The sequence below is a fragment of the Zalophus californianus genome, chromosome 11, assembly GCF_009762305.2.
Source record: "Zalophus californianus isolate mZalCal1 chromosome 11, mZalCal1.pri.v2, whole genome shotgun sequence".
Classification (NCBI taxonomy): Eukaryota; Metazoa; Chordata; class Mammalia; order Carnivora; family Otariidae; genus Zalophus; species Zalophus californianus.
Genome location: NC_045605.1, coordinates 100,026,864 through 100,048,069, shown reverse-complemented (window position 1 = coordinate 100,048,069; position 21,206 = coordinate 100,026,864). Strand labels below are relative to the sequence as shown.

General features: G+C 36.2%; 2 protein-coding genes across 2 annotated transcripts; both read right to left on the bottom strand.

The window, feature by feature from the left end:
• Positions 1–4,759: 4,759 nt before the first annotated feature.
• Positions 4,760–5,689, bottom strand: LOC113915535 (putative olfactory receptor 5AK3). Its single transcript, XM_027581604.2, has one exon. It carries the CDS (start codon positions 5,687–5,689, stop codon positions 4,760–4,762), a length of 930 nt encoding a protein of 309 aa, XP_027437405.2.
• Positions 5,690–19,876: 14,187 nt separating this feature from the next.
• On the bottom strand, positions 19,877–20,782 carry LOC113915521 (putative olfactory receptor 5AK3). Its single transcript, XM_027581574.1, is given in 1 exon segment — positions 19,877–20,782. A coding segment is annotated over 1 exon segment (906 nt).
• Positions 20,783–21,206: the final 424 nt, after the last annotated feature.

Below are 21,206 nucleotides of genomic sequence, written 5' to 3'. Positions count from 1 at the left end.
GTGTCTTTTTTTTGCTTGAATGTTTTTAAGATTTTCCCTTTATTCCTGGTTTTGAGCCATTTGATTTTGATATGTCTTGGTGTCATTTTTGCATGGAGTTTTTTTGTGGATCTTGAATTTGTGGGTTTCCAGTTTTCATCAAATTCACAAAATTCTCAACATTATCGTTCCCCCCAATTTTTTTATATCAACCTTGTTTTTCCTGTCCTTCAGGGACTCCAATTATACAGATGTAAACTTTCTTGAAGTTCCACAGCTCACGGATGTGCTGTGCGTTTTTCTGATTCACTTTTCTCTTAATTTGGATGCTTTCTACTGCTGTGTCTTCACGATCACTAATCATGTCTTTTGGAATGGCTAATCTATAGTTAATCCCATCCCATTTTATAATCAGACACTGTAGTCTTTACCCGATCTTTCAAACCCCTTCTTAACTTTTTTGAACATATGGAATACAGTTACAGTAATTGTTTTAATGTTCTTGATGGCTAATTCCAACATCATTGGCAGTTCTCAGTTTTGACCATTGATTTTTCTCTCATTATGGTTGTATTTTCCTGCTTTTTGTGTGAATGGTAATTTTTGATTGGATGCTAAGCATTGTTAATTTTACCATGTTTTGTGATAGATATTTTTGTATTCTTATAAATATTCTTGAGCTTTGTCTGGAACACAGTTAAGTGACTTGGAAAGAATAGGATACTCCCCTCCCCCCAAGTTTTTATTTAAATTCAAGTTAGCTAACATAGTGTAGTATTGGTTTCAGGAGTAGAATTTAATGATTTGTCACTTACATATAACACCCAGTGCTCATTACAACAAGTGTCCTCCTTAATGCCCATCGCCCATTAACCCCTCTCCCCCAAACAGTACAATACTTTTGAGTCTTGCTTTGTAGATTTGTTAGTTGGAAGAGGAGCACTGTTCAGTTTAGGGCTAATTATTTCCACTACTGAGGCAAGTTCTTTCTGTGTGGTCTATCCAATGCTTCATGACTCCTGAAAGTTCTCCGGTCTGGTTGGTGAGAGCGACACTATTCCCAGCCTTGTGTGAGCACCAAGTGCTGTTATCTATAATCTTTTCAGTATTTCCTTCTCTAACCTCAAATTCTTTCCTGATGTGGTGTACTGACAATACTCAGCTAAATAATTGAGGGGGACCCTCTGCACGTCTGGGGTTTTCTCTCCGTGCAACTCCTTTTCTTTAGTATCTTGTCCTGCAAATTCTAGTTGCCTTGGTCTCTCCAGATTTTCAGCTCCATTTCCTTTAGGAAGTCTACTAACCTCTCTGCACTGTGATCTGGAAACTTTCTTAAGGCAGAAACTTCGGGAAATTTAAGAGCTCATTTGTTTTTTGCCTCTCAGGAGGATAAAAGACATTATCCTTTATTGCCTGATGTGTCTTAAAACTATTATTTTATAGATTTTGTCCACTTTTTCATGTTGCGAGTAGAAGGATATATCCAATCCCTGTTACTCCATCTTGGCCAGAAGTAGAAGTTCTGGAAGGGGCAAGTATTTTGAAGTTGCCCAAACTATCTTAAGTCCAAGCCACCTTGAAGTTTTATTTTATACTTCCCGCAATGAAAAGTACATAGATTTTGCAGTGGGAAGGATCTAGATTTGAATCTTGAAACTACTACTCAATAGGTATGTGGTCTTGGGCAACAGCTATAACTTCCCTCAACCTCAGTTTAATCTTTGATAAAATGAGATGGAAAAAATTTACTTTAAACCCAGGGGATTCTATGCATTATTGTTTTGATATCAAAATATAAGCAGTAGGTAGATTTAGGCTAAACTAAATAAGAGTTAATCTGTAGTTTGTACTTCCATGAAACACCTAAAAATAATGAGATAGATTTATATGTATTCTTAGGAAAAATGTTAATAACATACTCTTAGGGAGTAAAGAAATTTGCAGAAAAATGTGTGGGATGTGAAGTGATTTTTAATTAAAAGTGTATGTGTGTGTGTGCACTTATGTAGAAAACACCATCTGGAAGAATATATGATAAACTCAAGTAAGTTGAGGAGTAGAAATAAGGGTAACAGAGGCTCCCTCTTTTTAACTTTAAAACTAGCTATATTTAAAAAAATGGACGCATAATTTCTTTTGAGATAAGAAAATTAATAACAGAAAGAAGCCAGATTCTAGAGAGATAAGGGATGCACGTGGTACAGTTCACACCATCAATGCGCAGTAGCCATATGTATCAGGTGAAGTTAGGCTTCTTTCACTTGCTACCATGAGGAAGACCACTTCACACCTCAGAGAGACCAGAGCGTTGAATGAGAGGAAACTGAGAAGACTTTTGTAGGATTTAGGCCTGTGCTCGGTGATTCTAAAAAGGATTTAGGAAGTGGAGGCAAATTCTGTTTTGAGTGTTATCAGGAATTTGGTGATTAGATATTTTCCCAATTGGTACCTAAAAAAAGAGAAATTAAAAGTGTTTAAGGAAGGAGTGTTTACTCATTTTAGTTGGAAAGTGGAATGTTTAGCTACTTTTTTAGCTGTCAAGAGTTCTTGTTCTGGTTTTGTTTCAGACATCGTCACAGAGTGGCCTTTTCTCAGTCATGGAGTGACTTTGTCTTGTTGCTTACATTCTATAAAGGTTATTTAAGTTCAGTTGGGAATATTATGGCTAATATGTCAGCTGTCATCTCCCTGGTCATTGTATAACTTCTCGATATAATTGAGAATTCCTCTCTATTTATATATATATGTTAAAGATTTTATTTATTTATTTGAGAGAGAATGAGCAAGAGAGAGAGAGAAGGAGCAGGGGGAAGGAGAAGCAGACTCCCCACTGAGCAGGGAGCCTGACATGGGCTCAATCCCAGGATCCTGGGATCATGACATGAGCCGAAGGCAGATGCTTAACTGACTGAGCCACCCAGGTGCCCCTCTCCATTTATATTTTTTACTGTGCTGAAGATAAGATGACTCTACCCAAACTTGGAGTTAATTATATTGGCATATTGGCTCTAATCCTATAGATTTTACTATGGTTCCTATCTGTCAAAATAATGTACAGCAGAATAGGAAAATGCAATTTGGTTTATTTACAGGGGATTTGTCTTTAGATTTTTTCCCCAGGCTAGTGCAGGCTAATTTTTCGCCAAGTGATTTCTCCACAGAGAGAGTTTATAGTTGAGGTCTATGGGGGTAGTACCTGTTCCCTTGAGCATCTGTGACTCTAGATGCTGAGATAGGATCAAAGAAAACAACCTCCATTAGTTAGCTTTCTGCTGAAGGAAAGAGGAGTTTCCAAAGGGGAAAGTTTTCATGATGAAAACCTTGGGAGACTTTCTATTGACTCTGTGTGTGTGTGTGTGTGTGTGTGTGTGTGTGTGTAATGAGGGCATTTTTATGTCTGCCACACCCATGTTGAAATAATCCTTGTTAATTCTCATTTACTATTCACATTTATTGAGAGTTTATTAGTGCCAGGTACTATGATTTCTATTCATTAGCTTACCTATCTATTACTAACGAACCAGCAAACAAAAGAATCTCATGAGATATGTACTATTATGGGAAGCAAGGTTTGAAAGCCCAACTAACCTGTAAAGGGACACTGCTGGTGAGTGGCAGGGTTAGGATATCAATGACATACTAAACCATTCAAAATCCTGTGCTCTTAAATACTACTTTCCTGTGGACCATGCAACTAAAGAAACACTCTGCCTATATAGATAATTATAGATATTTGGCTCTGACTAATATTACTGAATCAATGCCTCCAGGGCTAGGCTATAATTATTTGTACTTTAAAAACTTTTCCTGGTCACTTGAATGATGCTGTCCACAGACTGGTATTTAAAGACCACTAGTGTAGGCTACATACTCACATAACTTCCAGTTAGAAAGCTGTCCATATTATTGTATTTTATCACCATTTCTTCATTCAATATTTATAGACTTCCTACTGTGTCTAAGTCTCTATACCAGATGTTAAAGGGTCATAGAAAGACAATGTATCTCAACTACCTTATAAATAATAGTGAGGATCTTATAGATAAGTAAATAATGTAGAGGAGAAGTGATAAATAATAAATAATATTTATTGCTGCATATAAAGTGTTATGAGTATTCAGTGGAAGGAGGAATTATCTCCAGGGGTAGCAAGTTGGTAGGAAACAAGTGTTAAGCTGGGAAAACTCAGGGAGAGACTGACTCTTGAAGTAGCAGTACAATTTGGGCATACAAAGGTGTGTTGTTTTACATGGTATATACACTGATTAACTCTATATGGCTTCCTGGCTTTGAAGAAGTAAGCTGCCATGTTATGAGAGAGGTTATGGAGAGGGCCATACGGATAAGAACTGTGGATAGACTCTAAGAGCTGGGAGCAACCTCTGGCTCATGGCCAACAGGAAGGCAGGAATCTGTCTTACAACTGCAAGGAGATAAATTGTGCCAATAACATGACGGAGTTTGGAAGCAGATCCATCCCCACTTGAGCCTCCAGATGAGTTCCCAGTCCTGGTTGACACCTTGATTTTAGCATCTCAGAGGATGTAGTTAAGCAGTGTCCACATTCTTGACCCATAAAAACTATAATATAATCATCATGTTTTTAAGCCCCTAAATTTATAGAAATTTGTTATGCAGCAATAGATACAGATTTTGGAATTACAACAATACAGATTTATTTCCCTATTGAGGAATACTCACTTTCTTGGTCTTGTCTTCTCAAACGATGCTGCAATAAATATCTTTAAATATATGGCCTTATAGACAACAAATGATCAAACTAGAAGCACTTCTTTCTAATCCCTTTTAGGGCTTCCTTTACATCTTGGTTTCTCAGGCTGTAGATGAGGGGGTTTACCATGGGGATCATAATGCCATAAAACACAGAAGCCACTTTTTCTTGCTCTTGAGACTCCTTTGTCCCATGGTGCAAGTACATGTAAGAGAGAGTCCCATAGAACACAGTGATGGCTGTCAGGTGGGAGATGCATGTGGAGAAGGCTTTTTTCCTCCCTGCAGCAGAGGATATCTTCAGGATGGCAGCCAGGATATGTATGTAGGAAAAGATGACAACCTGCACAGTGAACATCAAGTTAAACCCCACAAAGACAGTTACTAGCATGAGGTTGAAGTCAATGTTAGAGCATGAGAGGGCAAGAAGTGGGGGTTCATCACAGAAAAAGTGGTTAATTTTATTGGATTTGCAAAAGTTTAATGAGAAAGTAAAGCTTGTGTTTACTGAGGCATTCAGGAAGCCTATGAAGTATGAACCAACCAGGAGTTGAACGCAGACTGTCTGGGACATGACTGTTGGATAGCGGAGTGGGTTGCAGATGGCCACATACCGGTCCACTGCCATTGCAGCCAGGATGTAGCAGTCAGTTGTTGCAAAAGCACCATAGACTAGTAATTGCACCATCCATCCTATAAATGAGATGGATTGCTCTGTTTCTACAAAGTTTTGCAGCATCTTGGGAGTGATAGCAGAGGTATAGCAGAGATCGACAAATGCCAAGTGTTGGAGGAAGAAGTACATCGGGGTGTGAAGGCAAGAATCAATCTTGATGAGTAGGATCATCCCCATGTTACCCACCAGGGTGGCCACATAGATCACTAGAAATACTATGAAGAGGATATGCCAAGACTTGCGTTGACCAGCAAATCCCAGGAGAATGAATTCAGTTACTTGAGTGCCATTGTTTTGTTCCATAGCTAGCAAAGATTAAGTATCATCTGAAAAGGTGCCAAGAAATAAGAGCAGAGAAAGCTAAGACCACGTGATCCTTTAACTTAATTCTGCAATTGGCAATGATATAATATTTGGTTTCACAGTGGAGTGGGAAGATATTTTCTATGGAATAACTGACTCTGCATTTAAAGTCTATACCTTGACATCTGACTTAGATATTTTAGATCTATACTTTGGGGAAATTGCCATGGATCAGTTTCTTTGTTCTCAGGGTGCAAGCTGACTTCTTAATTATATTAAGAATTTACTTTTTCTTAAATATATTTCTTAAATATATCAATTAGGGAACATATAAAAACATACTTTTAAAAATTAAGCTTTCTTTTATGCTGCATACATTTTAATTCACAAATCCCAATTTACATAAATACAAATTATTATGTATGAAAATCTTGAGTTACCCATGAATTTCTATATAATCTTGCTCTAATTTATTTCTGTATTCTCATCTTACTCTTTCTGCCTCCTTAGTAATTCTGCTCTGGCCATCAAGAACTCATGCCCAAGTAGAGTGTTTATCAAGTAATCTACGGTAAGGGACCATTTTCTTTGTAAAATTTGTAATATGTTGTGGACCAATATTTTTGCATATAGCAATAAAAAATTCTCAGCATTGTCAAAATTCTGTAATAATTTTAGATTCTCAATCTCACTTTCAATAGTTATCACATCAGAGAGTGGAAATAGAGAGTCCAACGACTGGTGCTGGTCCAGGGACAGCAGATTGAGTAACACTACTCTATGGTATCCATACATCATAATTTACCTATATGCTTTCCTAGCAATGGGAAGTAGGTTGCCTACTACTTATTTCCACTACAAGTACCTCAGTGTGAAAATTTTTCTAGTGACAAACATTTTGAGTCTTGGGGCATGCATACATTTAACTTGACCAAAATTTTCCAGATCACATTGCATAATGGATGCACCAGTATACACATCTGTTAACTGTACCTCAGGGCTCCCATATCCTTACTTTTTTGTGAACATCATTGGTATTTTCTTAATATTTTTTATACCAGGAAAATAGTTGTAAAGTGACATCTCCATTTTAATTTGTTTTTTTTTTTCTAACCAGAAGTGAATTTGATCATTGTAGAATATTTTTCTTAGAATTTTGGAATCATATTTTTTGTCAATATCTCTATGAGTTAATTTATGGATGGATGCTTTTTTATATAGATTTGAACACTGATGTTAATTTGACAAAGATTTTCTCACATTCTGTTATTTATTAACTTTGTCTATAGTATTCTTCATAGACCAGAAATCTTTAAATTTAGAATAATAATTCATCATTTTTTTGCCTTTTGGTTTGTTTTTTTGGAAAAAAAAATTGAATAAAGCCCATTCCCGCCTCTGTTCATTTAGCCAGGAGAGTCAAACATAATAATAAAACTTACTTTCCATTCTATACTGGTTTGCTGCTACATGGTGTTTGTTGAACCATATTTTATTTCATCCATATAATTTGAAAAAGTTATTTTGTTTTTACTTAATTTTTTTAGAAGAAAGTAGATTAAGTGGATAGAGAGTGCTAGTAGTTGGTGTGTGTGTGTATGCATGTGAAATATTTAGATATTTTTAAACCATTAAATGATTTTACTTGCTATTTTAAAATTTACTCACACAAACACTTGTCCCTGTTATGTTATAGGAAAGTTATATCAAACATTTATGAACAACTAGTTCTAATATTATACAAACTTTTTCTGAAAATCACAGTAAAGAACATTCTCCAATTCATGTTAATATAACATTGAAACCAAAATAAGTAAAATATGAGAAAAGAAAATTAGAACCAAACTCATTTGTGAATTTAGATGCAAACAGTTTAAATAGACATTCACTGAACAAATCCATCCATGTATTAAACAATTTATAGGGTCTCAAAAAGGTTCTAGAAAATAGCTATTCTCTTCCTTTTCCAGGATTTGAACAAATTGATAAATAAAAGATAGTGTCTCTATGGGGACCATAATATCACCTTTGGACACCTGGGGGAAATTTTAAGTTTATTAATTTATTTTTTTAAGATTTTATTTTATTTATTTTATTTTTTAAAAGATTTATTTATTTATTTATTTATTTATTTATTTATTTATTTATTTATCTGAGAGAGAGAGAACACAAACAGGTTGGGCAGACAGAGGGAGAAGCAGGATCTCCATGGAGCAGGGAGTCCCGACCGGGAGGACTCAAACCCAGGACCCTGGGATCATAACCTGAGCTGAAGGCAGATGCTTAACCTACTGAGCTCCCCAGAAGCCCCTAAGATTTTATTTTTAAGTAATCCTTACATCCAATATGGGGCTTAAACCCACAGCTCCAAGATCAGGAGTCCCATGCCCTACCGATTGAACCAGTCAGGCACCCCGAAAAATTTTTTATTAGTCAAGTTATTTGCTGTCAATGAATGCCATAAGCAGAGAGCTTTTCCACCCAGTCTTGATGGCAGGGATAGGAACATATATCTTGCATGTGGTGGGAGAATGCATCTGGAATGCAGGGGAGTATGAGATTCAGCAGGCTGGCTGCTGCCAAGAATATGGGCAGAACAGAGCGTGCCAGGTTGTTCTCTTACCAATCAGATATATCATAGCATCTTTTAAGGACCTTAGTGGATAAAATGGAGAGAGTCTATGATTATACAAACAGATTTCTTCGCAGGAAAGAAGCATCAGAAGCAGGGAAAAGATATTTTCCATCAGTAATCAAGACCTATTTGTATTTATCTCAGGAATGAAAGCATTTTTTAATACTGGATTTTATTGATAAAATTGATAGAATATATCAATTTATTGATATAATTTGTCATATTAATATATTCTTTAAAAAGCCGTATGATTTTCTCAATAGATACAGGACAATTATTTGGCAAAATTCAATAAATTTTCATGATTAACTAGAACAAAAATGAAAACCGGTGGGGACTACACTGCTGGACTAAATATTATATTTACTATTAAACCATGAGATGCAATGCCTGTAAATTAAAGAACAAGACAAAGATGCTTATTATGATTGAATCTGTTTAGTATTTTTCTGGAAGCCAGGACAAAATGCAGAAGACATGAAACGTAAAATGATTATGAGCAAGAAACATAGTTGTTAGTATTTTTAGATAATGTAATTGTCTCTATAAAAATCCCGGAGACTTGACAGATAAATTCTTAGTGAGCCTAGTAAAGTTACTAAATAGTAGCTTAATATATAAAAATCAATTGCATTTCTGTTCACCAGAAATAATTAAAAATGTTATTTAAAAATTCATATTTACAATAACATCAAAAAATAAAGTACCTACACATGTTCATGACCTTATTGAGACAATACAACTTTATTCAAAGGCTTAAAGAAGACCCAAACACAGACCAGGATCATGGAGAGGAACTCAATATTACAAACAGTACATTCCCCCCATATTAATATACAAATTCCATGTAATTCCAACCAAATTTTGAAAGAATTTTACATACAACTTGATGAAATTATTCTAAAATTTATATGGGGGGGAAAGATCTAAAAAAGCTAAGACAATTTTTTAAAGGACAACAAGGTGAGAACTTATTCTATCAGATATCAGAACTTCTTAAGAAGTGGTAATAATAAAGACATTATGATATGGTATGATGTGAAGGTGGACAAATGGATCAATGCAATCGATAAAAAGAAATAATAAAAAGTCCACAGGTCTATGGAACCTTGACGTCTGAAACCAAGAGCATGTACTTGAATGAAAAATGGTCCGATAAACTGGAGCTATAAATGTTTATACATGTGAAAAATAATATTGTATTCCTACTTTACATTTTACAAAAATAATTTCCAAGTGGGTTAAAGATTTGAATTGTAAGGCTTTGAGAGTAAAACAACAAAATATCCATGCTTTAGATATACAGAAAAATATTTAAACAGGATGTGAATGCACAAAAAATAAAACATTGAAAATTCAACCATATTTAAATGAAAAATACCAACATTATAAGAGAGAAAAGACTAAATACTGATTAGAAATTTACTTAGGCAAATTTGTTTACAATACATATAAATATTAAGGAATTATTAATCAGTATATATAACAAATTTCTATAAATTATCCCAAGGGAAAAATTTACAAAATATATAATCAGAATAATTATAGAAGAGAAAACCTAAATGGTCGATAAAAATATGAAAATACACACAACTCTCTCTGATGACTTCCCATTCGGTTTTCCATTCCTTCCCCTATGATTCTCTGTACTGTTTCTTATATTCCACATATGAGTGAAACCATATGATAATTGTCTTTCTCTGTTTGACTTATTTTGCTCAGCATAATGGGAAGTCATCAGAGAGAGAGAGAAAAACCATGAGAGACTCTTAACTATAGGAAACAAACTGGGGGCTGTTAGAGGGGAGGTTGGGGTAATTGGGTGATGGGCATTAAGGAGGGCACATGATGTAATGAGCACTGGGTGTTACATGCAACTGATGAATTGTTGAACTCTGCGTCTGAAGCTAATGATGTACTACTATATGTTGGCTAATTGAATTTAAATTAAAAAAGTAAATAAAATCTAAACATTCTCTCCAGTGAGAGAATGCCTTTTTAAGAAAAAAAAATACACATAACTCACTAGTAATTTGATAATTGTATATTAATACTGTATTGAAATATAGTTTTGCATTCCTTAGTTTAAAATGCCAAGTTTTGGTGAAGATGTGGAGTCATATATTTCTGGTGAGAAGGTAAATTAGCACAATCATGTTGGAGGCAAATTTGGAAATATTAGTAAAATTAAATATATGCCTTCCAGAATTTCCATCGTAGGTACATATTCTAGAGAAATTCTAGCAACACACACGTAAGTATATACATATAAATATACTCATACACACACAAGAAGCATTGTTGATCATAGAAAAAAATATAAACTATTAAGTAAGTCAGTGAAAATTCAGCAAACTGGTGCCACAACATCCACGTGGATAAATTTCTTAAATGGATTGCTGGGTAATAAGAAGTAAGTTGCAGAAGTCAGATTGTGGCTCCATGGATGGTTGTTACATTAACATAAATATATTTTCTTGCACTTTAAATACTATTCAATAACAGAAATCCCTCACAAAGGAAAAGCCACATCCCCAACACATCAGTAGAAAGCGCCTGCACTCTGATGTCAGTAATGCCAGGCAGAGCTATAGCTCTGTAGATGAGATAGTCAGTTTTAGATTAGAATGTAACTTTAGTGGTGGGGAGTATAACAAAGTAAACCTGTTGTTAATGTTTCTTGGGCAATCTGGTTCTTCCAAATATCTTGAGGAATAAACAGAATGGCTTAACTCTGTAGTGATGTAAAAAGAAATAATTCTTTTCAATATTTAGTGAGGGCTATGGGTTGAAATGCAGTCATTTCAAGGAGTTTCCACCAGTGGGTAAAAGCACTTGTCAGTGGAAGCTAGAATTGGTCATGGTTCCACTCAACTTAGAATCTTGATAGCGTAATGACATTTACCATTTCAATTTAATCATTTTGAATTTAAATAAAATGTATGACATATTGGGGGACACTTTTCAAGAGCTATGAAAAACCAGAACAAGGGATATACCCCCTCCCACAAGTACCTGAGTATTATGAACATGATTAACCTATACTGAACCCTGGTGCTTCTGAAGCATTCTTTATATTCAGTACCATGTGGTAGAAAGGAAATAGGCTGACCTAGGTTTGAATTCTGGTCACACCACCTCATAGAGACAAAGGATGTATGTAACTCTCCTTGGCCTCAGTTCCATTGTCTATAAGATGGGATCCCAGAATTGCTTAGAAGGTCATGATTTTTATTGTAATACTGCTTATAAAAGCAAAAATTTGGAAATAGAATTAAATAAATCAGGATAAATTCATATTGGATTAATACACTGTCCAAAACGTATGATATAAATATATGCTTTTATGGAAAGGTGCTCCTGTCATATTGTAAAATGAGCAAAGCAAGCTGCAGAATAATATGTAAAGCATGGACCCCCCCCCTTTTTAAGGTTTATTTATTTATTTGAGCAGGGGAGTGGTAGGGGAGAGGGAGAGAGAGAATCTCCAACAGACTCCCGCTGAGCGAGGAGCCCCATGCGGACCTTGATCCCACGACCCAGAGACCATGAACTGAGCCGAAATCAAGAGTCAGACACTTAACCAACTGAGCCACCCAGATGCCCCAAGTGTGGATCCTTTTAAAAATAAGACATTTATTCACATCCATTCTCTCTTTTTCTCACTTTCTTTATCTATCCATGAAAAAGTTCAAGAAGGATCCACATCAAATGTTTAGTGGTTATCCTTGGGCATGGGAGTTGGGAGAGAAAGTCTTTAAACTTATAAACTTCAGCACCTTTTCTTTTTGAAATAGCTTTAACTGTTTTAAAAAAGAAGAGGGATAGAAAGAAGTAAAGCCTGCTTGTAATGATGTGACAAAGTGAGGTGATTTATGTAAAATTCCCAGCACAGGGCCAGGCATTGAATTGCTACTCAGAATTGGTCCTAATAGCCTATGCAAATAATACATGAAAAACACATAATTTTCATTCATTCATTCATTCATTCATTCATTCAATCTTTCTATCATTTGGTCATTCATATCCAGTCTAATTCAGATCCCTTCCTCCACTGCCATTAGATCACCAGGGATCAAGGGCTTATTCCTGCTCTTGGGTGAAACACACTAGAACTCTTGGTTTTGGCTCTTTTGCTCCACCATTTCCAGCACATGTGGGATGGTATGTGGCTGATTTTGAAAAGTGGAATTTGCTTTGTTTTACTTACACCAGAGTTGCCTTCATATTCTCTTTCTGCAGCCGATGCAGGCTGATTGCCACCATGGTCTTTCTGTGTGCTTTCTTCTAATTGGGGAGTTTATAGCTGGGGCCTAAGGGATCAATACTGACTCCCTCAGGAATCTGAGATTCCAGGCACTGAGTTGGAATTGGAATAAACAATGGTTAGTAGTTATTTTCTGCCGAGGAACATTTAAGCTTTCTAGAAAGGATAAATTTAATTCATGTTACTGTCATTAGGGATCTGTGTATGTGTTGCCTTGTTATAAAACAACTCTTTAAAAGTTTTTTTCTTGTTAAAAATCAGGTTGAACAATTTTTATTTATTTTTATTTTTTATTTATTTTTTAAATTTTATTTTATTATATTATGTTAGTCACCATACAGTACATCATTAGTTTTTGATGTAGTGATCCATGATTCATTGTTTGTGCATAACACCCAGTGCTCCACGCAGAATATGTCCTCCTTAATAACTGTCACAGGGCTAACCCATCCCCGCACCCCTTCCCCTCTAAAACCCTCAGTTTGTTTCTCAAAGTCCTAGTCTCTCATGGTTCATCTCCCCCACCAATTTCCCCCTCCTTCATTTTCCCCTTCCTTCTCCTGATTCCTCCTTGCTATTCCTTATGTCCCACAAATAAGAAAGTCTTTAAATTGGGGAGTTTATAGCTGGGCTATAAATAAAATATGATAATTGACTTTCCCTGCTTGACTTATTTCACTCAGCATAATCTCCTCCAGTCCCATCCATGTTGATGCAAAAGTTGGGTTGAACAATTTTTTTAAAAAGATTATTTATTTATTTATTTGACAGAGAGAGAGAGAGAGAGAGACAGCGAGAGAGGGAACACAAGCAGAGGGAGTGGGGGAGGGAGAACCTGGCCTCCTGCCAAGCAGGGAGCCCGATGAGGGGCTTGATCCCAGGACCCCGGGATCATGACCTGAGCCGAAGGCAGACAGACGCTTAATGACTGAGCCACCCAGGTGCCCCGGGTTGAACAATTTTTTAAAAAAAGTTTTATTGTTTTGAGAGAGAGAGAGAATGTGGGGAGGAGCAGGGGGAGAGGATCTTTAAGCTGACTCCCCTCTGAGCGCAGAGCCAGAGGTGCGGCTCAATCTCACGACCCAAGAGATCATGACCTGAGTTGAAACCAAGCGTCAGAAACTTAACCAACTGAGCCATCCAGGTGCCCCAGGTTGAACAATTTTTAATATGTCTAAGAATCTGTGTTTAGATCCAGAAAGTTGATCTTGTCACCATAGTCAGCAAAAAACATGGTTATCTGAAAAAAAGAAATCAAAGCTAGTCTAAATTTAGGGGCATAGGTCCCAATGTGACAAATAGGGTCCTTCTATTTGAACATATATTTTAAAAATTATTATGTTCAGTTAGCCAACATAACATCATTAGTTTTTGATGTGGTGTTCAACGATTCATTAGTTGCATATAACACCCAGTGCTCATCACAACACGTTTTGTGATGAGCCTCCTTAATACCCATCACCCAGTTACCCCACCCCCCTTCTGTAACCCTCAGTTTGTTTCCCGGAATCCAGAGTCTCTCATGGTTTGTCTCCCTCTCTGAATTCTTCCCATTCAGTTTTCCCTCCCTTCCCTCTGGTCTTCTGTGCTATTCCTTATGTTCCACATATGAGTGAAACCATATGATAATTGTGTTTCTCTGTTTGACATATTTCACTTAGCATAAACCCTCCAGTTCCATCCGTGTTGAAGCAAAAGAAATATGGTCAAGTAGTATTCCGTTGTATATATGAACAAGGTCTTTATCCATTCATCTGTTGAAGGGCATCTCGGCTCTTTCCACAGTTTGGCTATTGTGGACATTGCTGCTATGAACATTGGGGTGCATGTGCCCCTTCTTTTCACTACATCTGTATCTTTGGGGTAAATGCCCAGTAGTGTAATTGCTGGGTTGTAGGGTAGCTTTATTTTTAACATCTTGAGGAACGTCCATACTGTTTTCCAGAGTGGCTGTACCAGCTTGCATTCCCACCAACAGTGTAAGAGGGCTCCCCTTTCTTCACGTCCTTGCCAGCATTTGTTGTTCCCTGTCTTGTTAATTTTTGCCATTCTAACTAGTGTAAGGTGGTATCTCATTGTGGTTTTGATTTATATTTCTCTGATGGCTAGTGATGTTGATCATTTTTTCATGTGTCTGTTAGCCATTTCTATGTCTTCATTGGAGAAGCGTCTGTTCATGTCTTCTGCCCATTTCTTGACTAGATTATTTGTTTATTGGGTGTTGAGTTGGATAAGATCTTTATAGCTCTTGGATACCAGTCCTTTATCTGAAATGTCATTTGCAAATATCTTCTCCCATTCCGTGGGTTGCCTCTTAGTTTTGTTGACTGTTTCCTTTGCTGTAAAGAAGCTTTTTATCTTGATGAAGTCCCAAAAGTTCATTTTTGCTTTCATTTCCCTTGCTTTTAGAGACATATCCTGAAAGAAGTTTCTGTGGCTGATGTTGAAGAGGTTACTGCCTATGTTATCCTCTAGGAATTTGATGGATTCCTTTCTCACATTGAGGTTTTTCATCCATTTTGAGTTTATCTTTGTGTATGGTGTAAGAGAATGGTACTTATTTTCTATTAGCACTTTGATAATTGTTTATTTGAAGAAAAAATTTACTCTTAATCTCCTCTTTCTTTTTTTTTTCTAAAAATGTATATATTTTAAAAATAAGCCCTGGATAATTTCTTTCTTCCAATTGCACTTTATGCCGTCAGAATGTTTCAGATAACAATTTGTGGAATAAGCTATTTTAAGAAGTTTTTTGGCTATAAAGTTGCTAGGGTTAAACCTTTAATTTAATCAGCGAGAGTAGAAGGCTAGATTCAGTGAGTCTGTAGCTTTTGATTAACAAGCATACCTGTGAAGGAGAATTATGGTCAAAAGTCTGGTGAATCAACATTCAACGTTACTTATCACATGACCAGTGTCTCAGTTAGTAATGTGTTCTACTCCTGGTAGGAAAAAAACCCAATTTACTTTGGCTCACAAAAACAGGGACTTATTTTTCCTTTATAACAATAGTTTGGAAGTTTGGACTTGCATTTTTTTTTTTTTTACGTAGAAAAAGTGATAATTTTTATCTGGAATTATTTAATTTCATTTGACATGATTGATCTCAAATTTTTAAGAGTCTCCTATATTTGCTGATTTGAGTTCTAACAAAATAAAATATAGTAGATAAAATAATTGTCATGTAATGTTTTGAAAGAAAACCTATGGAGGCATTTCCTTTACCATGAAAATTTGGGTAAAATACATTTGTATTTGAAAATCACACCTTAATCTAAAAGAATACACACAGAAGCAATTATGTTAGAGATTTAGAATAATAAAACTGAAATATTGAATCAAAATCCATCTTACAAATTGGAAATTGAGTTCATCAACCAGTTAAAATAAGCTTAATCAGGCTTGACATTTCATTTTCTTATTCTCTTGTCATATTTTTCCCCCAAATTAAATTGATAGATGAAGTAGTAGCTTCTCATTTTCTAAAAACTCAAGTAAAACTATAGTCATAGGTCAAACTATATATATATGTGTATATATATAATGTATAAATAAATATGAATATGAATATAAATATAAATATGTGCTCTTCATTAGGAAAATGCAAGGTTTCCCCAAATCCAGCAGACGTTTACTCACATCTTACTGTCTGGAAATGTATTATATGAGTAGCAGAGATCTCCGTGTCTTGTACCACATCTCCTCAGCTACTTGATTTCATGCATCTGTGGTGGGCAGTGCTGTCTGTGCTACCAGTGACCAGTTCCCTATTGTATCTCTTTGCTTCTCTGCCTCAGGAATACCTCTGAAACTGTGGAAGATCTTGGGTGACCTTCAAGCAATGGTGAAGAAGGATTGAATAATTGTCTTGTCCTTCAGAGACTGAGACTGGGCTCTAGTTTCCAGGGTGTAAGCCAGCTTTCCTTCTATAGCTCACTCTTCCTGCTCTCTGCTGCTTGGGATAACTCCCACCAAAAAGGTTAGCAAACTGCATAGTCTGAGGGAACAGTTCCCATTGGACTGGTGTCACTTCAGACACCAGTCAAAAGTCCAGGGGTCTCTAGGGCCACCCCCATCTGTAGTTGGTTACAAATGTGGGGGCCTTTCCTCAATCACCCTCAGGTTTGACAATTCAGTAGAATGACTCACTGAACTCTGGTGATATGGGCTGAATACTTGTGTGCCTCCAAATCCTTCTGTTGAAATCCTAATCCTCAATGTGATATGTGCAGCCTGATGAGTGGGATTCATGCTCTTATAGAAAAGACCCCAGAGAGCTCTCTAGGTCTTTTTTTTACCACTGAGGACATAGCAGATGTTGGCAGTCTGCCAACCAAAATGTGGCTCTCACCAGACCCTGACCATGCTGTCACCCCGATCTCAGACTTTTAACTTCCAAAACTGTGAGAAATAAATTTCTGTTGTTTAGAAGCCACTCAGTCTATGGTAATTTGTGATAAAGCCCAAACTGACTAACACATCAGGAAAGAACTATACATACAATTTTAGTTTTACTATAATAAAAAGACACAAATTAAAAGTAGCCAAAGGAAGAAGTGCATAGGGCAAAGTTTGTGAGGATCCAAATACAAAAATTGCATCATCCTCAGGGATGTATTACCCTCCTGATCATCAACATGTAGGAACACACATGGAATATTGCTGACCTGGGAGATTCACCTTTAGTATCCAGTTTCTTTGTGGCTCTATGTATGACATATTGCTCATGTGGCTGATCTTTCATTCTCAACTTGTCCTGGAGGTTGGGGATAGTACCTTTAGTCCCAAGTTCCTCTGTGGAAGTTAGAACTGAAGAGGCATGTCTCAAAGCTTCCATCATAAATCACAAGGTTAGGCTGTCCAGTGGCCAAATTCTCCGGGCAAACAAAGACACTTATATTAGGAAGGACACTTCAGGGGCTTACAGGTCACCACAGTAGCTGAGGACATTGACCAGACTGCTCTTTAGGTTATGGTTAATTCTTCACGATACACCTCCTGCATATGTTACTTTTACCCAAGTCCGTATCCCAGGGATACAAACTAAGATACATGCCATCCTAGCTACAAAGAAAGCTGAGAAGTGTAATAACTTCTTACCTGGCTGCATCATCTTCCACACAAAATAGGAGTAAGAGGAGAATGGACAGACAACCAGCTACATTTTGCAGCAGCTAGTGAATACTCATAAGGGATGGTGAGTAGACTCTGTCTTTCAGCTTCTGTAGTTATTCTTTTCTCTGTGTTGTTCTTGTTCCAAACTTTTGTGTGTGATGCTATATTTTCTTCCATCTCAGTCTAGACTAATATTTTTTGTAAAGTTAGTCATCTTGCTAATCATCGACTTCAAATTTTGGTTGAAGAATTGAGCCTCTATCATAATGTTTTAGAGACAGTTGCCAGACCCAAAACACCCTTTAAATCATGGGCTGCTGCTGTTTATGAAACAATAAAGTATAGCTGGTGATTTATGAAACAATGTATGATTATACATCAGACAATTACTACTCTGTAGGTGGGAAAGGAAGTTTTTCTTTTGGATAAGGGCTAACAATCACTAACCATTTCCTGGTCATGGCCAAGATCAACCATTTCCTCCTTCATATAAATTTCAGGGATTTCACTGCTTATGTCCATTTGTCACAGAACTTATTTCCTTTTAGGATTTCTTTCACCTTGGTATTGAATGCAGAGTACTGTGTGATTCTCCATTTTGCACCTTATTTCCAGTTTGGCCACTTAGACTTCCCAACATGTACTGTTTTTCTTATTGAATGCAGAGTACTGTGTGACTCTCCATTTTGCACCTTATTTCCAATTTGGCCACCTAGACTTCCCAACATGTACTGTTTTTCTTTGTTTTATCATCTTTACCTTCCAGCTTTACTGAAGTATAATTGGCAAAGTTTGTATATATTTGAGATATACATCTTGATATTTTGACATAAATATCCATTGTGAAATGATCACCACAACCAAACTCATTGACATATCCATCACTTTACATGATTATAATTTTCCTTCTTCTGCCCTCTTAGCAAATTGCAAATATACAATACGGTATTTTAACAATAGACACCATATTGTACATTAGTCTCTGATTTTCCAGGGTCTCAGGACACCCTTTGTCTGCTTTGCCAATGACTCTTTAGCAATTGTTCCTGATCCTGGTCTTTGAAGGTATTCGGACCTTCCCTTTATAGAAGGTCTCCTTTACAAAGGTAGAGTCTTTGCTGGAAAGATTCTGGTCATCCCACATTAACTCCAGGTTAATTTTTTCTCTTTCAGAATTAATGCAGGATATCATATTTGAAAAATATATCTTCTTCTCTTGCCTGATTCTTTTTCTGCTGTTACTTAATAATACATTTTCTGACCAGGTCATTAGTCTGGTGTTATTTTCATGTGAAACTTTCTTTTTCATGTAGCTAGCATGGCCTCTTTAGATTTACCATTACTAAAGCATCTCTGTCAATAGTTTATCTTCGGATTCAAAGGGCTCTTGGACTCCCTTCAACTTCTCATTGAATTCCTATGGTTTAAAGTTATTTGTCTAGATTAAAATGACTGGTAGCCTTTCATAAGTGAATTGTTTAGGTTTTTGGATCAATCTATATTCTAGTTTTTCTATTTTTATTGGGGAGAGATATAGAAAATGTTTCTGGAAGTTTCCTTACCCTGTGCAAGAAAGAGATGGATTCAGAATAGAGAGGGTAACTAATGACGAACATAAGTCATAATCACATAAGAAATAAGTGTTTTCAACTGCTAGAGAATGTAACTAATATGGGACTATTAAGTAGGAAGTATAGCCAGATTCATAAGGACTTTTCAAAGCAGTATGTTTATTTTACATTCAGGCTTATGCAGTAATATGAAGAGTTTCCTTGTAGATAATTTAGGGAAGTCGGTTAAGTGAATGGAAAATAATGAATTTCAATTTTAATATTGATTACATACAAAATTGAGGTTTTCTAGTCTTTAAGAACATATCTGAAATATATTTGAAGCAACTAAATACTTTGTGAGGTCTGTATATACTTTTTAATATTTTAAATAATCTCAATAAAGTATGGACAGTATGAGACATATTTCTCAAACTATATTCAGGGGGAAAATTAGTTCCATGAGATGTTACTATATTTCTTGCATCTTTCTTATCTATTGAAAGAGGTAGCATTGGCTTAAGACATGAATGTGTTCCCAACTTTAGAAACATTACACAGTGGTCAGACATCCCTACTTGATGCTTTGATGTGCTGAATTTTAAAAACTTGGGTCCAATCTAGAAGTACTTTTTCCTCATCCCTTTTAGAGCTTCTTTTACCTCTTTATTTCTCAAACTATAGGTCAGGGGGTTCAAAACAGGAATCACAATGCCATAAAATACAGAGGCCACTTTCATATTTTCCTGGGAATTATTAGCCTGAGGCTGTAAGTACATATATGATAGGGTTGTATAGAAAATGATGACTGTTGTCAGGTGGGAGGCACACGTGGAGAAGGCTTTTTTCCTTCCTGCAGCAGAAGATATCTTCAGGATGGCGGCCATGATATCCATGTAGGAAAAGATGACAACCAACATGGTGAACATCAAGTTAAATCCCACAGAGACAACAAAGAGCATGAAAGGGCCAGAATTGGGGGGACATTAAAGAAAAAAATGATTGATGGTATTGGATTTGCAGAAGTACAGTGAAAATATAAAACCTGTGTGCACAGAAGCATTTATTGAACCCATGATGTATGAACTAGCTAGCAATTGGATGCAGACTCTTTGGGACATGATTATGGGATAGTGAAGTGGGTTACAGATGGCTACATAACGGTCCACTGCCATAGCAGCCAGGAGGTAGCAGTCACTGGTTGCAAAAATTGCATAAACCAATAATTGCATTACACAGCTCTCAAATGATATAGACTTATTTTCTAATATGAAGTTTTGCAGCATCTTGGGAGTGATAGCAGCTGTATAACAAATATCAACAAAGGCCAAATGTTGTAGGAAAAAGCACATAGGTGTTTGAAGTCTGGAATCTGTCTTGATGAGTAGGATCATTCCAATGTTACCCAACATGGAGGTCACATAGATGACCAGAAATACAATGAAGAGGATGTATGGAAACTTGTGTTGGGCACCAAATCCCAGAAGAAAAAATTCAGTCGCTTCAGTGTTATTTTCTTTTGTCATGGCTACCAAAGTCTAGAAAGGACCAGGAAGAGGACCAAGAAAAGAAAGAAAATCTTTGTGACTTCCTGAAAGAACAAGTCTCTTATATTTAAGACACCTGTTTTTAAATTTGATTCTTATGCAAACACTCACAACAGGATTTATTGCTTTCTGTATTTCTTCTACTTCCTTGATAAGTAATCACCACATGAAAAGTGATATGTGAGCCATGATTCATTTTTAAAATGAAGGCTATCTCATAGAAGGAGATAGACTTCTAATATATGTGATTCTAAGAAACATAGATTAACACACGTTTTCACTATATTAAACAGGTATCCATATTTGCTGAAAGCAATAATTCAAATATGATTTGGCACCTTTTCAACACCTGTAGATTTTCTCAGCCATTTATCCATCTAATCCTGGTCAAGCTCCTGAAATT

Coding starts and splice junctions, on each gene's coding strand:
- LOC113915535 (XM_027581604.2), bottom strand. CDS start 5,689: ATGGAACAAAACAATGGCACTCAAGTAACTGAATTCATTCTCCTGGGA.